The sequence below is a fragment of the Rhinatrema bivittatum genome, chromosome 5, assembly GCF_901001135.1.
Source record: "Rhinatrema bivittatum chromosome 5, aRhiBiv1.1, whole genome shotgun sequence".
Taxonomy (NCBI): Eukaryota; Metazoa; Chordata; class Amphibia; order Gymnophiona; family Rhinatrematidae; genus Rhinatrema; species Rhinatrema bivittatum.
Window position 1 is genome coordinate 365,013,938 of NC_042619.1, and position 25,383 is coordinate 365,039,320.

At 42.3% G+C, this 25,383-nt stretch overlaps 1 protein-coding gene across 3 annotated transcripts in view; it reads right to left on the reverse strand.

Moving 5' to 3' along the window:
* The window catches only part of ATP10A (ATPase phospholipid transporting 10A (putative)), a 288,904-nt gene that overhangs the window by 106,472 nt on the left and 157,049 nt on the right, over positions 1-25,383 (reverse strand). For all 3 annotated transcript variants that reach the window (XM_029604743.1, XM_029604744.1, XM_029604745.1), the window contains 3 exons: positions 11,365-11,450; positions 4,876-4,982; positions 4,644-4,775 (listed from right to left, as the gene is read on the reverse strand). In XM_029604743.1, coding sequence (XP_029460603.1) covers positions 4,644-4,775; positions 4,876-4,982; positions 11,365-11,450 — 325 coding nt within the window. The remainder of the gene's footprint in view (positions 1-4,643; positions 4,776-4,875; positions 4,983-11,364; positions 11,451-25,383) is intronic.

A 25,383-nucleotide genomic window follows, 5' to 3' on the forward strand; every position in this document is an offset into this window, starting at 1 on the left:
TAGGGGTAAACATGAACACCTTGAGTCCTGAGGAAGGCGGCAACTGTGATGAGGCATTTTGTGAAGACTCGTGGTGCAGACGCGAGGCCGAATGGAAGCACTCGGTACTGTTAGTGCTTGGGGCCTACTAAAAACCTCAGGTATTTGCGATGAGATGGAATTATCGCGATATGAGTGTATGCGTCCTGGAGGTCTAGAGAGCAGAGCCAGTCTCCTCTTTGTAAAAGAGGGAGAAGAGAGCCCAATGTTACCATTTTGAACTTCTCTCGCTAGAGGTACTTGTTGAGGGCACGTAGATCCAGAATTGGACGAACGCCTCCCGATTTTTTGGGGATTAGAAAGTACCAGGAATAGAACCCTAGGCCCTGCTGGGAATAGGGCACTGTTTCTATTGCCTTGGACTGGAGAAGGAGGGAGACCTCCTGTTCCAGAAGGATGGAGTGATCGGATATTCTCCACGTCGGTAGAGGTGGGGAGTCCGGTGGAAGGAGAGAAAGTTCAGACGATAAACATTGAGTTATTATCTCTAGGACCCACTGGTCTGAGGTGATTGAGTGCCAGCTGTTGTTGAAATGGCACAATCGACCTCCCACTGGAATGTGGAGCAATGGAAGCTGGCTGTTGCTCTTTATGTAGGAGTCAAAAACCGGAAGCAGGGCCTGGCTGAGGAGCTGCCTGTGGTTTTTGTTTTCGTGTCTGATGAGACTGAGCTTTTGAAACAGTCTCATAGAACGGGTTCTAGTTGGTGGCGGGTAAGACTTCTTCGGGCGGAAGAATGACTTCTTAAGAGTCCTTTCAGAAGGGCTGTTTTGAAGAGTACTCAGAAGCCATCAGAGAGAGCTGTCGTAGGGTCTCATGATGGTCCTTGAGTTCCGCCACTGTCCATTGAATCTGCTCGCCAAACAGATTATCTCCTACATAGGGCAGGTCGGATAATCTGTCTTGTCCTTCACGGCAAAGGTCGGAAGACTTGAGCCAGGCCCATCATCTTGCCGAGATAGCAGCTGCAGATACCCTGGTAGCAGTGTCAAAGATATCGTAAGATGATCTGATCTCATGCTTGCCTGCTTCAAAACTCTTGTTTACTAGGGTTTGGAGCTGCTTTTGAAATTGCTGAGGCAGGGAGTCTGTTAAGTCTTGTATCTGCTTAAATAAGACCCTATTATATTGAGTCATATAGAGCTGATAAGAGGCAATTCTGGAGATGAGCATTGATCCCTGGAAGACACGGCGACCAATGGCATCTAGAAATTTCTGTTCCTTGCCTGGGGGAAAGGAAGTGTGAGGTTTTGATCTCCTTGCTCTTTTATGGGCAGATTCGACAACCACAGATTGGTGATCCAATTGAGGCTTGCGAAATCCTGGAGCTGACTGAATGAGATAGGTGGTGTCAGCTTTCCTGTGGACTGGAGCCACAGAGCCTGGATGTTCCCAGTTCTTTTTGAGGAGATCCAAAAGAACCTGGTGGATAGGGATGGAGGTTATTTCCTTGGGAGCATCCAGGAATTGTAACAGCTCCATCATTTGATGCCTGTCATCTTGTCTGAATTGGTGCCCTTCCAATTACAGACTGAACATCTCCTTCACAAAATTTATAAAGGAAAGGTCCTCTGGAGGAGAACGCTTTCTGCTTTCAGTAGGTGAAGGTGGTGAAGGCAAATCATCAGTGTCTGGTGAAGAATCATCAGTCCAGGTGTCGTAGGGATCTGCACCTGCTCCTCTAGGGACTAGAGGAGGATGGGGCGGTGGGATTCCCGAAGGACTCGAAGGAATAACAGGAGGCACTGATGAGGGCATTAAAGGCACCGGTGCAAGCATCGAGGGCATCGATGGATGGCTCGGTGGAACCGATGGACGCGTCGGCACCAATGGGTGGATTGGTGGCACCGGACGTATCGGCATCGATGGCTGAGGCATCGGCAGAACTCCCGATGGAGGGATGCGGAATGGTGTTTCTCCTCCTGATGACAAAGCAAGCGGGGAAGGTACCAGAGCCATCAGTGACCCGGGGTCCATTGGTGGAAAAGCCACCATAAGCGCTTCCATCCTCGAGATCAGTGGTGCCAACGCTGCTGGAATCGGGTCAGTGGTCGGTTCCACAATCGGTACCGGTGTCAGAGGAACCTAGAGTCGATGCATCGCCTTGTCGATGGCCTCCTGAACTATCCGGTCCAGTTGTTCTTGGAGACCTGGAGCAAGCAGCCCCGGCTCCGGAACAGAAGGAGGCAGAGGCATAGCCGGAGGGACCACAGTTAAAGGCGGAGTTGTGGCTCCCGATACCCTGTCGGGTGAGGGTTGCCTCGGTGACCCAGTTGCCAAAAAGGTCGGTGCCTTTTCTGGACGGAGATTCTTCGACGGCGGCTCGGACGATGGCGAAGTCGATGATTTTGCTCCCTCGATGGTCTGAGATTTTTGATGCCGGTGGCGATGTTTATCTCTACGATCCCCTCGGTCCTGAGGGGGAGCGGAGGGTGTCAAAGGCCGAGAAGTCGTCGATGCCGGACGGTCACCAGCCAGAGGTCGATGCTGGCACGAAATTGAAGGTGCCTGTTCTGACAATGTCGATGCAATCGACGGCGTCAGGGTTTCAGCACGGAAGAGAAGTTCCATTTTCTCCATTCTAGCCTTGCGACCTTTTGGTGTCATAAGGGCACATTTGGTGCAGGTTAGGACATTGTGCTCACATCCGAGACATATTACACAGACTTTGTGAGGGTCTGTGATGGACATGGTGCAATTACAGTCCAGGCACTGGCGGAATCCCAACATCATGGCTATGAAAAAATTGAGCTGCAGTACGGTCGACGGCCAGAAGGCCGCGAGGGCCAAACTCGACGGTAATCGACGGAAAACAAGTAAAAACTTACCGGAGTACCACAGCTTGAAAAAGTTGAAGGAGGGACCCCTGTGGGGTAAATTAAATTTTAGTAATTCCATGAGGAAAATTCCTGTCAGGAATCTCTGCAGAGCTCCTTAACCGCGTGGCTACTGCTACGCAGAAAAAAGAAAACTGAAGGGGGACCCCTGCTGGCTGCAGGGTTAGTGCCATGCTGGGCATGCCCAGTAGGGGCCAAAGTTCTGGAAACTTTGACAGAAGTGTTCCGTGATTGGGCTCCATCCTATGATGTCACCCATATGTGAGGACTACCATCCTGCTTGTCCTGTGAGAATAATTCATGTACTGCATCTAGATTTTGTTGAACTTTTCATAAGGTACACCATGGGAAACAGATTTTCAAATGATTGAAAATTAAGTTTGTGAGCTGGTTAGGAATTAACTAAAGAGGACTTATGTGGTTTACATGAAACAGTGCCCATTGTCAACTCGTCTATGCTGGACAGATTAAATGAAACATCAAAATGAGACGCATTGAGCATCAGAGTTGTGTACAACTAGATAAGGTACAGGCTGCGATGGACCATTTCTTACACAAACAACATAGTTTTGAACATCTGCGTTGAACCATCATAGACCATAGTCCCAGATATGAGAGGAGGTGATAGGATTCAGCTGTTCAGTGTCAGAGAATAGTATTAACACTGTAGAACCAGAGGGTTTGAATGAGTCATTGGATTGATTCAAAATAATTTTAAGGTTATTCCCATTGGCTATTGTACAGTGCAAAAACATGGCTTGGCTAATGTTAAATCGTGACATGCATTTATTGGAGGTGTCTTGTTTCTGCTTGCAGAAACATGGGACTATATGGAACAACCATTATTGAAACTCTGATTGGTGTTGGGAAGAGTACATCTTATATGGAACTGCTGAGATAAATTTGAAACTAATAGTCTGTGGGAATTGCTACAGCAAAAGGTTTTAAACGTAAAAAGATATCAGACAAAAAAAAAATGAAGAAAGTGTAATTGTTGATCTCACTAAAGTTTATTCTCTACCATTACTGAAGAGAATATTGCATATGAAGGTCTCTGTTTCACAGCAATAGTGAATATATTGAAATAGCAGTAACATTATGAGTCCTGTTTTGACAACAGATCATTGTGTTTGTGTATAATTAAATTCTACTGGTATTGGTTCACAGTATAGATGGAATTAAGTGACACATGGGTCATTATTTAATACTTTTCTCAATGTCAGACGAAGGCATATACAGTGATATTGCCATTTTTGCAGACACCCAATTGTGTCATATTTTGTCAAGTTTACAGTGGAACAATGGGGCATAATTCTAATAGGCTGCAATCTTACAAACTACGTGGGCACTTTTAACATGCATATGTAATACAAATTTTAAAAAAACAACTAAAAACTCAAGCTATTACCCTAAAAGTGGCCGCACGTCTTCCACTGCTATCTGTGCGAGTAGCTGAGCCGGGGCAAAACAGCACATGCAGATTTACAAATCAAACGTGCAGTGTCGCATTCCCCTCCACCCCCATCCTAAACACTCCCACAGGGAAATCTTTTACCTGTGGCTAAAGAGCACATGCTGATAAACAGAAAACACCAAAAGTCAAAAGGCAGACAAACGATTCAAAGATGAAAGCATTCCAGGACAAGATATAGCATAAAATATCAGAGCATGCGGCCACTTCTCAGTGAAAAATGCTTTTCACGCCAAGCCTGCTTTCTCACTAAAAAATGTTCTGGATTTGCAGTGGCTTTCCTCAAGATGACTTACCTATGGCTGAAAACAAGCACATGACTAGAAGAATGAGCGCACACCAGAGGACATCTATATTCATTTGTCTTTCAAGCTTACTACGTTTGTAGCGAGGCCCCTTATTATTCAGCAAAGCTTTGGTCTCGTGTCCTGCAGAAGCAATCATAAATCAAAAAATATATATATTTATTTTCATAATATAGAAAGATGGCATAGAAAAGCAATGCAAGGCTCAGAAGAATTTTTGTACCTGCATAAATCACCATCCCTGCAACTTCTTCTGTGTTTCTTATGGTACAGCCACGCAATAAAAGATTTTCTTTGTACAGTCCAGCTCTTTTCCCATTGTTATGTATGCTGCAGAAGAATTAAAAACGGGAATTTATTCACATGTACTCTTCATATTGATATCAACCCATTCTGTCTGCTAAGTACTTTCAGAAAGCAAATTGAAGTGAAAAAAACCCAAACCCTCACTCAATATCTGAAAATTCAACCAAGGCAGGGGGGCCTGGATTTCACACAGAGTTCAAGGGTCGACCCAGTGGCAAATGCTGTGCCTGGATTTGATAACCAAGTCAGATCGGCCACTTCCCAGGCAGGCTGGGGCTATAGATGCTGCGGTGGAGGAAGTCTCTGTCGTTGCTCAGTGAGAGCAATGTTTGACCTCGTGGTCAGACAAGGTCCACATTAGCCACGTTTTGGAGAGAGCTGCGGTTGAAGGCCTTTGGTCGAGGACTAGGTTGAGTTGAGCATGGGATATAAAATAAGGGGGAAAAAAACCTGGATAGCTGTGAAGACTGGCTCGCAGCACCAGAGCCCAATAAAGGATGGATCCAGTTGAAGAGCAGGAGGAAACTGTTAGGAAAAAAAAAATCCTGCACAGTTCAAACAAAAGAAAACAAAAGTGTTACAAATGACTCTGATTCAAAGGAAAGAAGCAGATGCTTTATGTAGAAATATAATCAAAGACAAAAATTTGTGCGAATATGGGGTTTTGGTTACTTTAGGGAGGGATCAGTTTTTATTGCCTAAATTTTGTGCAAAAGACGGATAAAACAAATGGTACAGAAAGTCTGCAAGTCAGTTTGCTAGCACTAGTTTGAAATAATACATCCTTTGGGCTAAGGATTTCATTTCTTGCAAATTCCGGAAGGAAAACAATGCACAGAAAATCTTGTGTGAATAAAAGAATTATATACTCCTACAACATTACCGATTTACTGATACAATTTTAGGAGCACAAGACAACCAAGAACCAATTTCAGAAATGAAAGAAGAAATTCGGAAACGTTCCCAATGAGAATGTAGCCATTCCTTTCAGTGGTCACGACCTCAATCAGCTTTCTGGTTCTCAAGTTATTCACACAACCAACCACGGAGCGGAAAGTGACCTTCTAATTACAGATCTCAGACACAGCCAGACACGGTCATTGGGAGGTGGAAGTCCTGGTGCCCAATAGGATCTCACATTCCCCACAGTCTTGTAGGGAGCGTGCTCTAGGGCCACCACAGATGCTCAGAAATGACATATCTGAACACAAAGCTGGAATACACTGAGGTGGCACACAGGGAGGAGGAAGTGAGACATGTGCTCCTTCTTCTCAGGCCTACAAGAACCAATGGTATTGAGGAGGCAGCAAGGCAGCCTCTATTTGGGGGGAGTCCCCAGCCATCACACAACAGCAACACCTAGTAGCCAGGCTCTGGGACTGTGTGTATGGAGTCCCAGAAGGAGTCACAGTTTGTGGCCCCCCCTGGCCAAAGGGCTGATGCCGCAAGAGTAGAGCTATATATAGGAAGAGGGAGAGGATATAAACGTGGGAGAAAACTCAAGGATAAAAAGAACAGTTGAAAAAAATATATATGCAGCTAGGCATGCGAGATCTCCTATGGTTTGTAAATTAGCCACAACCAGGTGATATGCCCAAAGCAGTCATAGAGGATCTTTAAAGGGGGTGGGAATAAGCTTAGCTTTAGCAGGAGCTTATGTCTGACCTTGGTATCACTGGCATCACGCTTCAAAAGAAGGCAGAAAGCAGGGAGTTACAACCTGTAAGTAACTTATCAGTTGTTAAACAAAAATGATTATTAATCAAACTCCTTTTTCAAAATGAAAACCTTTGCAACCACCAACTCCCAAGTCTGTGCTTTCTACCCTGCTGTCTGGAACAGATTTCCCAATCTGGCTCATCGTGGTCCCACTCTACCCATATTCATTCAAGCTCAGGTTTAAAAACTCGTTTCTTTGAAGCTACTTTAAAATCCTAAGCCACTGTTTCCCAACCTTTTGAAGCCCAAGGCATGCCTCCATGAATAAAAATAGCGTGCGGTACACCAACCTCCACAGGACAGGCAATGCATTACAAGGAGAGAACATAGGATGACCAACTAAAGAAGCACCGAAAGCCCCAGCAAGCTCGAGTCCAAATTCTAAAAGAAAGGGAGATAGGGGACAGAGACACACATGAGCTTGAAACAAAAGACCAAATCCCTCTCTATACAAGTGCAAGAGAAGAAAGATGCTGGTGTGATGTAGGCAGTCAACCCAACTGGTTACTTTGGCTGCCAGATCTCCTCCACTGCTGCTGCTCCAAACACTCAGAATGAGTCACATCTAGTGCTCAGAGCATGCTCTCCCCATCTCACTCGGCCTGGGGAAAAGACAGAGGAGGTGCAGAGGTGGGGTCCAACTAGCCATGCCCTGCATGCTGCCCATTAATTCCTCTCACTCCAGAGGCACGCGCAAATAAAAATATCCTCAGAAAGGAGCTCCTGCATGTTTAAGAGCCACTGCTGGTATCTCTTTTTGCTGCAAGTGCAGAGATCAGAGCCGACATGCTGGTCTGGATCTGAGCATCAGGCAGTGGTGACTTTTCCGTGGCACACCCAATCAGGTCTGATGGCACACTGGTTGGGAAATCCTGTCCTAACAACTTCTCTACAATAAATACATTTCCCACAGACTCATTTGTCAGGCATATTTGTCTTGACTAGATTGTAAGCTCCATGAAGCAGGGACTGTCTTTTATATATATCTGTACAGCACTGCATGTGTCTAGTAGCACTTTAAAAATTGTAAGTAATAGTGGTATTTCAGATTAAATTCAACTTTATATGCCCTTCATTCTACTATAAACACAACCTGACAAACACATATACACAGAAACAGTCATAGATAAATTCTAAACTAGATAAGTACACCCTCTGTACACACCCAATCAGTGACAATCCTGTCTCTGCATCAGTCACCTCCTTCCCTTACCCTTACCACTGCCCGCTGTCCCAAGAAAGCTTGAAGCCTGTCATGGTGGTGGCCTCTACCACCTCTGCTGCTAGGTTATTACAGGCATCCATCACTCTCTTGTAAAATCAAACCTTCCAAAATATCGAGAGCATCTTTAAAAACACAAACATTTCACCCACTGATTTCAAAAATTTAGTGGCATGGTCCATAATTTAAAGTGTACTTATTTCTGATACTTCCCATCAATGAAAGCTGGCAACATCTGGTTAATGAAAAACAAATCCAATCTGTGTTATTTCACAAATTTTGGACTCACACACTGCTGATAACTTAGCCTTTAGAAGTTACAGCCTGTTTTAAGAAAGATAAGCCTAGAGTTCAAGCTAGGCAATCTTAGCAGCACCAAGCATTGCAAATGCTACTATGTGAGTTAGGGTTGAGTGGGTTTGCCAAAGAAGGCTACTATTAAGGATCCATATGGCATACCGGCAGCAGTTATTTCGACAATTGAATTAGCGTACTGTTCCAATCCAAGTGGGAGCGAATAACGCACGTATAAGATAAGTAAACTGCATTTAACATTTCTGGGAAATACTGCAAATGATATTTTGGATTTTGTCCATATTTAACAACTATAGATGCTTTTAATTGTATAAAACAAATTTCTTTCAAAAAATGAAAGATTGGATTTATGTGAGACCATATTCGATAACACCTATTATGAAGGTCCCCAATCAATTTTGAAATGAATCTGTAAAGGAGGGTAGGAATATTTTATCAAGTCAGTAGACATCCTTTCACTACAATTTAATACAAATGAAGTATTATTTATCATTTGATATTCAATCTTATCCAGCTAAGTTAGTTGGATAAGTTAGACCTGTTATTCAGCAGCTCTAAAGTTAGCCAGATAAACTTATCCACTAACTAAACATTATGCAAGTATATGCAGTGGTGTGGCCACACTGCTGATGAATATCCCAGCTAAGTTAGACAGATATGTTTACCCAGCGAATTTACTTAACTGTCTTTTTGCTTGACCCAAGGAATCATTTAACAGATATATCATCTTGGGAAAATTACTATTTTGATCAAGGCACATCTGAACAAAGATAATAGTAAATCCTGATATTTACTTAATAAAGGCTTAATATGTCCAATTATTCCACCAACATTTAAAGTATATGTACAGGCAGAGGACCTAGAAATCCGGATACCCAAATGAACAAAAGACTCCTCTGTCCAACTAAAAGATAGTAAGGAGCCAAAAGTAAAGAGCCAATCCCCATTCAGACTTGCGTTCTCAACAGGGATTGGCCCTTCAGCTGTCAAAGCTCCAGGCACTTCTGTATTAAGAGAATGGAAGGAGGCAGGATACTGTACTTCTCCCGCTCTGCATTAATGCAATTTTTGGAGGTCCTGGTTGTGGATTTGAGGAGCAAGAGGGGAGCCAACCTCCCTAGTCTTTTTTTTTTTTTTTTAATTGGGAAGGGACTTGGAAGCTGCCACAGTTTACCTTAGATTTAATGTGAGATCAGGAAAGAGCTGCTGCTGCTTTTCTTAGTTTTAATGTGAATCAAGAAGAGGCTGGAGGCAGTTCAGCCTCTTCTTGTGTTTAAATTTTGAGCTCTAACATTTATTTAGCTAACCTTAGAAATGCTTGGAAGCTAAAGTTTGCGGGATAAGTCAATTAGATAATACTAAATATAGGTGTTCTCTGCCTAACTTACTGGGTCATTCGTCAAATTGTGTTAGGGCCCTAATGCCCGCGATAAATTTCACATCGCAAAATGCGTATGCAAATTTGAAAAATTTACTCAAGTGAGAGGAGTTTGGGTAGGGTAAATGGAAATGAGGGCTGTTTAACGTTGCGTGCGATAACATAATGTACACTATCACAGGATTTAGTGCTGTAAATAACTTCACCTTTTTCCTGAGTGTTATGCCTGCGATAGCTGCGTGTTACAGACGAAACAGGATTTATCATAAATCCCGTTTTGAAAGGAGAAAGGGGAGAGGGAGTGGAGGGGAGAGAGATTGCGAGCCACTGTGGAGGCCTACTGATTTTTTAACCCTTTTATACCACTGTAAGAGGGGGCATTATGGTGAGATTTGTGGGGTGAATTACAATCAGTGAAGATTTAATGAGATTTGGAGGGACGAAAGGTGAAAGAAGAGTAGAATTGTTCTATGTTCTCTCTACCTAGCTTGATTGCAGCTAGGTAGAGAGTGCATCAAGCTAGGTAGAACATGGTTCAAATCTACTCTTCTTTCATCACTCCAAATCACATTAAATCTTCACTGATGGTAACTGTGCTGTTTGTACATATGACTGTGCATGTAAAACTGCCCCCTAAACACCAACTCACCCCACAAACCTCACCCTGAGTTACTAGTACCCCCTCTTACAGTGATATAAAGAGTTCAAAAATCAGTGGGCCTCCACAGAGGCTCTCTCTCTCTCGGCAGCAGCCCCAAAATGTGATAAAAGCCTGTCCAGGCACTTCTCAGTTGCGGTAAAATAGCTATGCGGTACCTGGAAAATGACCCTAGCCAAGCCCCTTTTTTTGTCGTGGGTGCTATTTTTGTGATATTTATCACAGAATGATGAATCTAGGCCTTAGGCATTCCACCCTGGAATGCCCTTAAGCTATCCGGCTACATTTTAGCTGGATAAATGCTTCAATATTCAAAAGAAAATAAAACAGAAGTGATTCTACAGAAAAACTGCTAGATTTTAGAATAGTCCATGGTTAGAAAACATTAATACATTATCTCATTTTAATCTCCCCTCCTCCTTTAATTATATAGGAAATTCACATAGTCACATTAATGTTAAATACTGTGAGTAAGTAAGACTGGTCCAATGTTAGTACTAGGTTCGATTCCCAGATCTAGCTTCAGATGATAGGGTCCAGCAGGGACCGGGGAAGCCTCAGAGGCAGCATCCATAGCACCAGGGAGGGAGTCCTAGCCACTGTTCACTGGCGACCCCTACCGACTAATTCAAACGTGCAACTGTACCAGCATCCAAAAGGAACTCCAATGTGTGCCTTCTAACCAGTGGCTCGCCATTGCAACGAGCAAGCTAAGCACCAAGTGGTGATGAACAGTTCAGGAACAGGTTTACACTACTGACTATGAATTTCTGCAAAACTGTCATGTCCTGGGGAATTGTGATATATACATGGGACATTCTTTCACATGCATATTTTTAAGCTTAGGACAGAACACTGCTTTGGCAAAATTCACGTTACACTTGTCTGTGCCTTTATTGCAGATATAAGAATCTCTCATCTATTTGCTAAGCACAGATAAATCTTAGAACAATGAAAATGAACCCTTTCCTGTGCAGTGGAAGTCTACTATTCTCTTTTCTTTTTCTTAAAGGAAGACCACCTTACTTGCAAAGGAATATCAAGATTCAGCTCAAACAATTTTGCGGTCAGAAAAACAAAAAGGCGAGATGACGCATATTAGATAGATACCTACATGTAACCTCGAAACCTGGTCAGGTCATTGTTTGGCTTCTCACATTCAATGACACTTCTGAATTTCATGGGGTCAAATTCGGAGTCCTGGAATATTTAAAAAAATAAATAAGTTAAATCATTAGCTTAACAATCTCATTTAGTCTATTAATTCTGAGCCTCAAGAAAGGTCTGCCCTTAACATATCTTGATTAAATATCTTCTCTCTATTTTCCCTTTTTTTTCCTGTCCTTTTCCTATTTTAAAAACATCATGAACCAAATCCATGTAAATCTGACATTTATTTTAGAGTAAATCACCTTTGGAAAAGAAAAATGTTTTGAGTAGAATGTACTCAAAGGTATTATGAAACAGCAGAGAATCATTTTAAACACCACTTCATGCCAATCCAGTGAAAAGATGTATAGACAATTGGATGTGCAACCTTTAGACACATTTTTTGCAACATCAGGGGTTTCCCCCCCCAAAAAAAATAATGTTTATTGAGACGGAGACACAGGATACAAAGATATTCACAGGAACAAAGCTTGCGTGACAACCAATGAACAAAACAAAGCAAAAGAAAGTAAGTTTGTCCAAATCTTGGACGGAAGCTGCTAAGCCTCGGACCAATCAAAGAAAACAACAAGGTGCATCACATTGGACCCTGCCTAGGAAATACAGGGCTGCTATGAAGACCTTAAAAGTGAAAAAACACTTCAAAATAAGGGGGGGGGGGGGGGGAGGAATGCTGAGAGAGCAAAAGGACGCACAAGGGCAGTTACTGAGCAAGACAAACTGTTTCCAAGAGCTATGCCTAGCCTTCCTGGAAGCAGATGTGCTCTCCTAATAAGATGTTTTCAGATATGGCATGACAAATGAAGGAAGGGCAAATATTTCTCTTGGCCCATAGGAATGATTGATCTATTTATTTATATGACAAGCATCATCAAAGCCATGTTTCCCATGAGATGTGTGCGTTCCTTCTTCCACTGTTTGTTTGCCATCACTACATGAGCCACAGAGCAACAGCAAGAGCTGCATGCTATATTTTAACATATACGCAGAGAAGAACGACAGGGTAGCTGGAAGGCACGCGACACAATCAAAGCACGAAACAAACAGAAGACATATAGTAATAGAAGATAAAGGATAAATTAAATGTTGAGAAATCACAAGTCAAATTTTATATATAGTAACAAATAGGAGATATGTTAAGCTACTGAAATGGTTTTAGAAAATTTAGAATGAAGACTTAAAAGCATTTAATACTGTGCTTCCCGGTCTCCCGCTGGCCTGCGTCAAACCACTGTGACAGTGCTTCCCAGTCTCCTGCCATCCTGGCTGCTCTTTCCTCACCTTCCTCTGCCCCAGCGAGATGCAGAGAACTCTTCCTCTGCCTGCACTTGAAAAGGCTGGTAGCCCAAGAAGAACAGCAGCAGAGATAGTGGAAGCAGCAGCCATAGTGGTATGGCCTCTCCTTCTTGTCCCCGTGGCCCAGAAGAGGAAGTGATATGTGGTGGGCCCACAGGCACAGGAAGGAGAAGAAGCCATGTCACACTCAGAAGTCCAGCAGCATCGGCACTGAGCAAAGCAAAAGAAAAGGAGCAGCCAGTGGTCAGGAGTCGGACACAGATTAGTGATAAATTCCATGGCCAATGGGACTCTTCTTCTTCCTTGGGCTGTAGAGGCTGGAGGGGGAGGCTGCTACTGCCACTTGCTCTTTGGAGGGAGGGAGGGAGTGAAAGCGATCATGTATGTGTGTGTATGTGAGGTTGAGTGTGTGCATGTAAAAGTGTTTATGAAAGAGCTTATGTCTCATTGAGAACATTTGTGTATGTGAGAGAGCATGTGTGTGTGATTGAGAATAAGTGTGAGAAAACATTTGTATGATTGAGAGCATTGTGTAAGTGTGAGGCAGCATGTGTGTGTGTGTGTGCACGCATGATCGAGAGCAAGAAAATGAAAAAGCATGTGTGTATGAGAGAGAGCATAAGAATATAAGAAATTGTCATACAGGCTTAGACCAAGGGTCCATCAAGCCCAGCATCCTGTTTCCAACAGTGGCCAATCCAGGCTACAAGTACCTAGCAAGTACCCAAACACTAAGTAGATCCCATACTACTGATGCCAGAAATAGCAGAGGCCATTCCCTAAGTCAACTTGATTAATAGCAGTTAATGCACTTTTCCTCCATGAACTTATCTATACCTATTTTAAACCCAGCTGCACTAACTGCACTAACCACATCCTCTGGCAACAAATTCCAGAGTTTAAGTGAAAAAGAATTTTCTCTGATTAGTTTTAAATGTGCTACTTACTAACTTCATGAAGTGCCCCCTAGTCCTTCTATTATCCGAAAGAGTAAATAACCGATTCACATTTATCCGTTCTAGACCTCTCATGATTTTAAAGTCATCTAACATATCCCCCCTCAGCTGTTTCATCTCCAAACTGAACAACCCTAATCTCCTTACCCTTTCCTCATAGGGGAGTCGTTTCACCCCTTTATCATTTTGGTTGCCCTTCTCCATCTCAACTATATCTTTTTTGAGATGCAGAGACCAGAACTGTACACAGTACTCAAGGTGTGGTCTCACCATGGAGAGATACAGAGGCATTATGACATTTTCCTTTTTATTCACCATTCCCTTTCTAATAATTCCCAACATTCTGTTTGCTTTTTTGACTGCCGCAGCACACTGAGCTGACGATTTCAATGTATTTATCTACTATGACGCCTAGATCTTTTTCGTGGGTGGTAGCTCCTAATATGGAACCTAACATCGTGTAACTACAGCATGGATTATTTTTCCCTACACGCATTACCTTGCAGTTGTCCACATTAAATTTCATCTGCCATTTGGATGCCCAATCTTCCAGTCTCACAAGGTTCTCCTGCAATTTATCACAATCCTCTTGAGATTTAACTACTCTGAATAATTTTGTATCATCTGCAAATTTAATTACCTCACTCATCGTATTCCTCTCCAGATCATTTATAAATATATTGAAAAGCTGGTGGGCGTGAGGATCGCCTGGTAACATGCCTACCTGGTGCGAAGGTGGTGGACCTCACGCGTCACCTAGATAGGATTTTAGACAGTGCTGGGGAGGAGCCGGCTGTCATGGTACATGTGGGCACCAACGACATAGGAAAATGTGGGAGGGAGGTTCTGGAAGCCAAATTTAGGCTCTTAGGTAGAAAGCTTAAATCCAGAACCTCCAGGGTAGCATTCTCTGAAACGCTCCCTGTTCCACGCGCAGGTCACCAGAGGCAGGCAGAGCTCCGGAGTCTCAATGTGTGGATGAGACAATGGTGCAAGGAAGAGGGATTCAGCTTTGTTAGGAACTGGGGAACCTTTTGGGGAAGGGGGAGTCTCTTCCGAAAGGATGGGCTCCACCTTAGCCAGGGTGGAACCAGATTGCTGGCGCTAACCTTTAAAAAGGAGATAGAGCAGCTTTTAAACTAGAACAAAGGGGAAAGCTGACAGTCGCTCAGCAGCGCATGGTTCGGAGAGAGGTATCTTCAAAGGATACTAATGATGCATTAGAATTAGGGCATCCCGACAGTGAGGTTCCAATAATTAGAAAAGTAGTCCAAGTGCCTGTAACTAAAAACTCACCTGAGCTAAAAAATTCTAACTTATCCCTATCAATTAAAAAGCAGAATGAAAATACAAACAAAAAACAAACTTTGAAATGTTTGTATGTTAATGCCAGAAGTCTAAGAAGTAAGATGGGAGAATTAGAATGTATAGCAGTGAATGATGACATTAGACTTAATTGGCATCTCAGAGACATGGTGGAAGGAGGATAACCAATGGGACAGTGCTATACCAGGGTACAAATTATATCGCAATGACAGAGAGGAGCACCCGGGAGGCGGTGTGGCGCTTTATGTCCGGGATGGCATAGAGTCCAACAGGATAAACATCCTGCATGAGACTAAATGCAAAATTGAATCTTTATGGGTAGAAATCCCTTGTGTTTCGGGGAAGACTATAGTGAAAGGAGTATACTACCGTCCACCTGGTCAAGATGGTGAGACGGACAGTGAAATGCTAAGAGAAATTAGGGAAGCTAACCAAATTGGTAGTGCAGTAATAATGGGAGACTTCAATTACCCCAATATAGACTGGGTAAATGTATGATCGGGACACGCTAGAGAGATAACGTTCCTGGATGGAATAAATGATAGCTTTATGGAGCAATTGGTTCAGGAACCGACGAGAGAGGGAGCAATTTTAGATCTAATTCTCAGGGGAGCACAGGACTTGGTGAGAGAGGTTACGGTGGTGGGGCCGCTTGGCAATAGTGATCATAATATGATCAAATTTGAATTAATGACTGGAAGAGGAACAGTATGCAAATCCACGGCTCTCGTGCTAAACTTTCAAAAGGGAAACTTTGATAAAATGAGAAAAATTGTTAGGAAAAAACTGAAAGGAGCAGCTACAAAAGTAAAAAATGTGCAAGAGGCGTGGTCATTGTTAAAAATTACCATTCTAGACACACAGTCCAGATGTATTCCACACATTAAGAAAGGTGGAAAGAAGGTAAAACGATTACTGGCACGGTTAAAAGGGAAGGTTAAAGAAGCTATTTTAGCCAAAAGATCATCATTCAAAAATTGGAAGAAGGATCCAACAGAAGAAAAGAGGATAATGCATAAATGTTGGCAAGTTAAATGTAAGACACTGATAAGACAGGCTAAGAAAGAATTTGAAAAGAAGTTGGCTGTAGAGGCAAAAACTCACAGTAAAAACTTTAAAAAATATATCCAAAGCAGAAAGCCTGTGAGGGAGTCAGTTGGACCGTTAGATGATCGAGGGGTTAAAGGGGCACTTAGAGAAGATAAGGCCATCGCGGAAAGATTAAATGATTTCTTTACTTTGGTGTTTACTGAAGAGGATGTTGGGGAAGTACCCGTTCTGGAGAAGGTTTTCATAGGTAATGATTCAGATGGACTGAATCAAATCACGGTGAACATAGAAGATGTGGTAGACCTGATTGACAAACTTAAGAGTAGTAAATCACCTGGACTGGATGGTATACAGAGTTCTGAAGGAACTAAAAAATGAAATTTCAGACCTATTAGTAAAAATTTGTAACCTATCATTAAAATCATCCATTGTACCTGAAGACTGGAGGATAGCAAATGTAACCCCAATATTTAAAAAGGGCTCCAGGCGTGATCCGGGAAACTACAGACAGGTTAGCCTGACTTTAGTGCCAGGAAAAATAGTGGAAAGTGTTCTAAACATCAAAATCACAGAACATATAGAAAGACATGGTTTAATGGAACAAAGTCAGCATGGCTTTACCCAAGGAAAGTCTAGCCTCACAAATCTGCTTCACGTTTTTGAAGGAGTTAATAAATATGTGGATAAAGGTGAACTGGTAGATGTAGTATACTTGGATTTTCAGAAGGCGTTTGACAAAGTTCCTCATGAGAGGCTTCTAGGAAAAGTAAAAAGTCATGGGATAGGTGGCGATGTCCTTTCATGGATTGCAAATTGGCTAAAAGACAGGAAACAGAGAGTAGGATTAAATGGATAATTTTCTCAGTGGAAGGGAGTGGGCAGTGGAGGGCCTCAGGGATCTGTATTGGGACCCTTACTTTTCAATATATTTATAAATGATCTGGAAAGAAATACGATGAGAGAGAATCAAATTTGCAGATGCTTCAAAATTGTTCAGCGTAGTTAAATCACAAGCAGATTGTGATAAATTGCAGGAAGACCTTGTGAGACTGTAAAATTGGGCATCAAAATGGCAGATGAAATTTAATGTGGATGAGTGCAAGGTGATGCATATAGGGAAAAATAACCCATGCTATGGTTACACAATGTTAGGTTCCATATTAGGTGCTACAACCCAAGAAAGAGATCAAGGCGTCATAGTGGATAACACATTGAAATCGTCGGTTCAGTGTGCTGCGGCAGTCAAAAAAGCAAACAGAATGTTGGGAATTATTAGAAAGGGAATGGTGAATAAAACGGAAAATGTCATAATGCCTCTGTTTCGCTCCATGGTGAGACCGCACCTTGAATACTGTGTACAATTTTGGTCGCCGCATCTCAAAAAAGATATAATTGCGATGGAGAAGGTACAGAGAAGGGCTACCAAAATGATAAGGGGAATGGAACAGCTCCCCTATGAGGAAAGACTAAAGAGGTTAGGACTTTTCAGCTTGGAGAAGAGACGGCTGAGGGGGGATATGATAGAGGTGTTTAAAATCATGAGAGGTCTAGAATGGGTAGATGTGAATCGGTTATTTACTCTTTCGGATAATAGAAAGACTAGGGGGCAATCCATGAAGTTAGCATGTGGCACATTTAAAACTAATCAGAGAAAGTTCTTTTTTACTCAACGCACAATTAAACTCGGAAATTTGTTGCCAGAGGATGTGGTTAGTGCAGTTAGTATAGCTGTGTTTAAAAAAGGATTGGATAAGTTCTTAGAGGAGAAGTCCATTACCTGCTATTAATTAAGTTGACTTAGAAAATAGCCACTGCTATTACTAGCAACGGTAACATGGAATAGACTTAGTTTTTGGGTACTTGCCAGGTTCTTATGGCCTGGATTGGCCACTGTTGGAAACAGGATGCTGGGCTTGATGGACCCTTGGTCTGACCCAGTATGGCATGTTCTTATGTTCTTAAGCACAGGTCCCAGTACAGATATATTGAAAAGCACAGGTCCCAGTACAGATCCTTAGAAGCCTCTCATGAGGGACTTTGTGAAATGCCTTCTGAAACTCCAAATACACTACATCTACTGGCTCACTTTTATCCACAAGTTTATTAACCCCTTCAAAAAACTGAAGCAGATTTGTGAGGCAAAACTTGCCTTGGGTAAATCCATACTGACTGTGTTCCATTAAACCATGTCTTACTATATGCTCTGTGATTTTGAACTTTAGAATAGTTTCCACTATGTTTCCTGGCATTGAAGTCAGGCTCACTGGTCTATAGTTTCCTGCATTGCCCCTGGAGCCCTTTTTAAATATTGGGGTTATATTGGCCACCTTCCAGTATTCAGGTACAGTGGATGATTTTAATGATAGGTTACAAATTTTAACTAATAGATCAGAAAATTCATTTTTTAGTTCCTTCACAACCCCAGAGTGCATACCATCCAGTTCAGGTGATTTGCTACTCTTTAGCTTGTCAATCTGGCCTACTACATCTTACAGGTTCACAATGATTTGGTTCAGTTCATCTGAATCATCACCCATGAAAATCATCTCCGGAACCGGTTTCTCCCCAACATCCTTATTAGTAAACACAGAAGCAAAGAATTAATTTAGTCTTTCTGCAATGGCCTTTCTGCAATTCCTCCTCGAAACCCTCCAAGCCCTGGTACACCCAAGAGTTAAAAATCCTAAAAAGCAATCTTAGACAAAATGAAAGAAAATGGCGCAAGGACCCAACCCCGCAACATTCCTCCAGCTATAAAACAGCCTTACACAAATACAGACTATCTACCCTCAAACACAAGCAAGACTTCTATGCAAAAAAAATCCATGACTACAAATTCAACCCCAAAGTGCTCTTCTCCTATGTCGCAAGCCTCACCACCTCTATCCCCCCCACCATACCAGACACCGAGGCTGCAGCCAAATGTGAAGAACTGGCCAATTACTTCCAAAGTAAAATCTCCAACCCCCTTTCCAGATTTCCCCTCTCCAATCATTGTTCCCCCACCAACCTACCCTCTGTCCCTCTTCATCTCAACCCACAATGGCCACACTTGACTTTACTTCCTCTAAAGAAATCATAAGTCTCCTTCGAAAACTTAAGCCTGTCTCTCACCCCAATGACACCATCCCTACTAAAGCTCTAATAGCCATCCCTAACATTATAGCCAGAGCTATAGCTGATATTATCAACTGCTCCCTCGCCCATGGGATGATCCCAGATTCACTCAAGCACGCAGTTGTCAAACCCCTCCTTAAGAAACCCTCCCTAGACCCAAAAGACCCCTCCAACTTCCGCCCCATCTCCAACCTCTCTTTTATTTCCAAGCTAATGGAAAAAGTTGTTAATTCACAACTCACGGATTACCTTGAAAATCATGCTATCCTCCATGTTTCCCAATTTGGCTTCAGGAAACATTTTAATACCGAATCCTTACTCCTCTCCCTTTCCGACCATCTCCTCAGAGGCCTGGGCCAAGGCCACAGTTACCTCCTTGCCCTCCTCGACATTTCGGCGGCTTTCGATACCATCAGCCACTACCACCTCCTGACACGGCTAGAAAGCACTGGCATCTCAGGAATAGCCCTCACCTGGTTCAAATCCTCTCTCTCAAACAGAAAGTTCTCTGTTAAAATTGGAAACAACCTATCTGCCTCACACCCTTTACAACAAGGAGTCTCTCAAGGCTCATCACTTTCTTCAACCCTCTTCAATATTTACCTCACCCCTCTCTGCCAGCTCCTCTCCGACCTTAAACTCAAATTCTATCTCTACGCTGATGATGTTCAGATCATTATTCCCATTCACAACTCTATCTCTGACACCCTAGAACACTGGGAAAACTGCCTTGCAGCCATCAACTCCCTCCTCACCAACCTTCACCTTGCTCTCAACGCTAATAAAACTGAACTCCTACACATCTCCTCGCAACCCCCCCCCCCCCTGTCTAATGACCCCAAACTTAACCTTCTCTCAGCACAACCATCCGTTAGGGACCTCGGAGTTCTTCTTGATCTCGAACTAAGCATGAAACCTCACATCAACTCTATTCTCAAAGCAGGTTTCTTCAAACTCAATGTTCTTAAAAAACTCCGACCCCTACTATACACCCAAGATCTCCGCACTGTGATCCAAGCCACCCTCACCTTTAAACTAGACTACTGCAATGCACTCCTCCTAGGGCTCCCCATGTCTACGATAAAACCTCTCCAATTGTTGCAAAATGCCACTGCAAGACTCATCACTAACACACGTAAATACGAACACATTACCCCTATCCTCAAGGATCTACATTGGCTCCCCATCCTCTCCCGTATACACTACAAAACTCTGACCATAGTACACAAGTCTATCCATACCCACAACTCCAACTGGCTTGACCTTCCCTTCAATGCCCCCCTGTCCACTCGAGCTACCAGATCTGCCAGCAAAGGTACCCTACATGTACCTTCCTTGAAAACAGCTCATCTTTCCTCCACCCGCGACCGCACCCTCTCCATTGCTGGTCCGGCTCTCTGGAACTCCCTGCCCATCCACATGCGCCTTGAACCATGTGCGATCAAATTCAAAAAGAAACTAAAAACGTTTCTGTTCAACCAAGTTTACTCAGAATAGTTCCTCCCATTCACACCATCTCCCACACCTCCCCTAGGTGACCTCCCTTTCCTTATATTAAGGAGATAATTATTTTGTAAATTGTTCATTCTCTTGTTATGGTTCTTGTTTCATTGTTCCTTTTAAAACTATTCTTCCATACTGCCTTTGGTTCACCCCCTGCCCAGTTCTCCTTCCCTGTTGATATGTATTTCCAAGCCTTTTGTTAGTATGTGAACCGATATGATGTCCCCACTAATACCGGTATCTAAAAGTTTCTAAATAAATAAATCTTCCCTAAGGGCCCCTTAACCCCTCTGTCACCTAACGGTCCCAACCGACTCCTTCACAGGTTTCTTGCTTCGGTTATATTTTTTTAAGTTTTTATTTTGAGTTTTTGCCTCTACAGCCAACTTCATTTCAAATTCTCTCTCAGCCTGCCTCATCAATGTTTTACACTTAATTTGACAATGCTTGTACTTTTTCCTATTTTCTTCAGATAGATCCTTCTTCCAACTTTTGAAGGATGTTTTCTTTGGCTAAAATAGCCTATTTCATCTCACCTTTTAACCATGCCGGTAATCGTTTTGCCTTCCTCCCACCTTTCTTAATGCATGAAATACATCTGGACTGCATTTCTATGATTGTATTTTTAAACTGTCCACGCCTATTGTACACTTTTAACCTTTGCAGCTGCACCTTTCAGTTTTTTCTATTTTCCTCATTTTATCAGTTTCCCTTTTGAAAATTTAGTGTTAGAGCTGTAGATTTACATATTGTCACCCCTTCCAGTCATTAGTTCAAATTTGATCATGTTATGATCACTATTGCCAAGTGGCCCCACCACCATTACCTCTCTCACCAAATCCTGCATTCCACTAAGTATTAAATCTAAAATTGCTCCCTCTCTCGTTGGTTCCCGAACCAATTGCTCCATGAAGCAATCATTTATTCCATCCAGGAATTTCATGTCTAGTATGTCCTGATGTTACTTTACCCAGTCAATATTGGGGTAATTGAAATCTCCCATTATTACTGCACTGCCAAATTGGTTAGCTTCCCTGATCTCTCTTAGCATTTCATCATCTGTCTGACCATTTTGTCCAGGTGGACGGTAGTATACTCCTATCATTATACTCTTACCCAAAACACATGGGATTTTTACCCATACAGATTCTACTGAGCATATAGTCTTTTGTATGACCTTTATCTTGTTGGACTCTATACCCTCCCAGATATAAAGTGCCACACCCCCACCAAGTTGACCCTCCCTGTCATTGCGATATAATTTGTACCCTGATATAGCAGTGTCCCATTGGTTATCCTCCTTCCACCAAGTCTCTGTGAAACCAATTAGGCCAATCTCATCATTTGCTGCTAGACACTCTAACTCTTAAGACTTCTAGCATTGGCATACAGACATTTCAAAGTGTGTTTTTTGTTTGTATTAGCAGTCTGCTTTTCAGTTGTTAGTGATAATTCGGAAATCATTAGCTTCGGTGATTTTTTACATATAGGCACATGGACTATGTTTGCTTTTAATGGAACCTCTCTGTTGGGATGCCCTAACTCTCCTGTTTCATTAGTATCCTTCAAGGATACATTTCTCCGAACCATGCACTGCTGAGTGACTGTCGGCTTTCCCCCTTCTTCTAGTTTAGAAGCTCCTCTATCTCCTTTTTGAAAGTTAGTGTTAGCAGCTTGGTTCCACTCTGGTTAAGGTGGAGCCCATCCTTTTGGAAAGTTCTTTTTTACTCAACGCACAATTAAACTCTGGAATTTGTTGCCAGAGAATGTGGTTCATGCAGTTAGTATAGCTGTGTTTAAAAAAGGATTGGATAAGTTCTTGGAGGAGAAGTCCATTACCTGCTATTAAGTTCACTTAGAGAATAGCCACTACCATTAGCAATGGTTACATGGAATAGACTTAGTTTTTGGGTACTTGCCAGGTTCTTATGGCCTGGATTGGCCACTGTTGGAAACAGGATGCTGGGCTTGATGGACCCTTGGTCTGACCCAGTATGGCATTTTCTTATGTTCTCCTCTTTCCCCAAAATTTTCCCTAGTTCCTTACAAAACTGAATCCCTCTTCCCTGTACCAACATCTCATCCACACATTGAGACTCTGGAGCTCTGCCTGCCTCTGGGGACCTGTGCATGGAACAGGGAGCATTTCAGAGCATGCCACCCTGGAGGTTCTGGATTTCAGCTTTCTACCTAAAATCCTAAACTTGGCTTCCAGAAACTCCCTTCCACATTTTCCTATGTTGTATGTACGTGTGATTGAAAGTATGTGTGTGTGTAAGCGAGAGAGGGTATGTGCGTGTGCGAGACAGTGAGTGTATGTGTGAGCAAGACTGTGTGTCTGTGTGTAAATGAGGACAGCCTATGTATGTGATGACAGTGTGTGTGAAAGAGAGAGCATGTGTATGTATGTGTGATTGAAAGCATGTGTGCAACTAAGAGTGAAGAACCTTTGTGAGCAAACCGCCCCCCCCCCCCCCCCCCCCCCCCACACACACACACTAATTCACATCAATTACAGGGCACTTGGAAATCAAAAGTTCCCACCTATGGAGAACAGAGCTGTTTTTTTTATCCTTATTGGATTTAATTATTGGGTCTCTGTCTGCTGTTTTGAAATATTTTTGGTGTATGGAAATTTTTTGTATGAATTTTTAGTTATTGGATGTTCTATTCATCAGCAGTTTTGAATTAATTTCTTTTTATTAGCACTATTACTGATTTTATATTTGATTTTTTATAAGGACTGTTGATTTTATTTTTCCATTGTTGGACTACCTACAGAGTCTGGCTTCATGCAGTTTCCAGTTTTTGTCTATTTGTTCTATTTATACTTTATGGTCTCTTTATTCTGTGTTAGGTGAGGATTTGTCTGTATTCTGCTCGTGTGATAGAGGTGAGCTATGCTGCTAACATGAAGGATCTGTGTAGGGATCTATGTAGGGATCTATAGCAGCTTGTTTTTTTCTGTTTTTCTAATAAGAGGGAAATTGGAGTTTTAGGGCTTGGTGTAATATTCACACTTGCCTTGCCTTTTCATAGGTAGGATGTTACTGTTTCAGTGCTGACAGTTAGTACTGTTCTGGTATGGGAGGTTTATCATTTATTTATTTACTAAGGTGTTTAACAGTCAGGAAACCTAATAACTTTATAACTTCCAAACAGTGAGATTGTAGTTTTCTAGCTTGTTATCCTTTATTTTTACGTATCTCATTACTTTTGATTATCTCCATATTTTATGATTGTTTTAACCTGTAAACTGCTTTGACCAAATTTTATTTTGCAAAGGCAGTGTATAAGCAATTTTAAATAAATAAATGTGATTTTTGTTTAGAGAAAGTATTCTTACCTTTCCCTTGTGTCATTCTTAACAATAAAAAATAATACTCAGAAATAATAATATCTACTAGGGATGTGAATCGTTTTTGAACGATTAAAATTATCGTCAGATAATTTTAAAATTGTCCTAAATCATCAGAGTGCACGATACAATACAAATGCGCCCGATTTATCACCTACTCCTGACCTTCAGACCCAACCGTTGCAGGATGTCACTAACACCTTGACACTTAATTTCATTCCCGTACTTGCTTAATCGGATGTCTATTTAACAGTCTTTATTCACCTTTATATAACCGCTTACTGTAGACCATATACGCTACTAAAGTTGCTTGAAAAAAGGTGAACACACACATACTTTTCAATACACGAATAAGGTTATTTGTTATTTGTTATTTGGTTAAATATTATTATTACTTTCTATGTTCCTTGTAATAATGTTCAATGGTTGATTGTTATTGTTTCAATGTTCTATGTAAAAAAAACCCCGGTCTAACCTCCCAGACCAGGGCAACCTTCTCGTTACATGTAAACCGGATTGATTTGTATTGCATACAGGAATTCCGGTATATAAAAATTAAAAATAAATAAAATAAAAAAATAAATCATAAATCGTCCTAAATCGTTAAATAGGGCACGGGAATTATTTGGGGGAGGGCGGGAAAACCGGCACACCAAAATAACCCCTAAACCCACCCGACCCTTTAAAACCAATTCCTTACCCTCCCCCACCCTCCCGAACCCCCCCAAAATGTTAAATTACCTGGTGGTCCAATGGGGAGGTCCCGGCGCGATCTCCCGCTCTCGGGCCATCGGCACCATTTTGGCTGCCACTAATTAAAATGGCGCCGATGGCCCGATAAAAAAAAAATCCACCCGACCCTTTAAATCGACCCCCTTAGCCTTCCCCACCCTCCCCGACCCCCCAAAACCTTTTAACATTACCTGGTGGTCCAGGGGGACCTCGGGGGACAATTTCCTGTCCCAGGCATCAGCTGCGCTAAAAAAAAATGGCGCCGATGCCCCTTTGCCCTTACCATGTGACAGGGTATCCGTGCCATTGGCCGGCCCCTGTCACATGGTAGGAGCACTGAATGGCCGGCACCATCTTAAAGATGGCGCCAGCCATCATTACTCATCAGCCCCTATTATAGAGTATAGTATAATAGGGGCTGATGAGTATTTATTTATTTTATTTAACACTTTTTTTATACCGATCTTCATAGTAATAACCATATCGGATCGGTTTACATTTAACATAACATATTACATATTACATAGTAATAATTACATATTACATAGTAATAACCATATCGGATCGGTTTACATTTAACAAGGGTATAACTGTAGCATAACTAAAGAAAATTAAACAAAAGAAA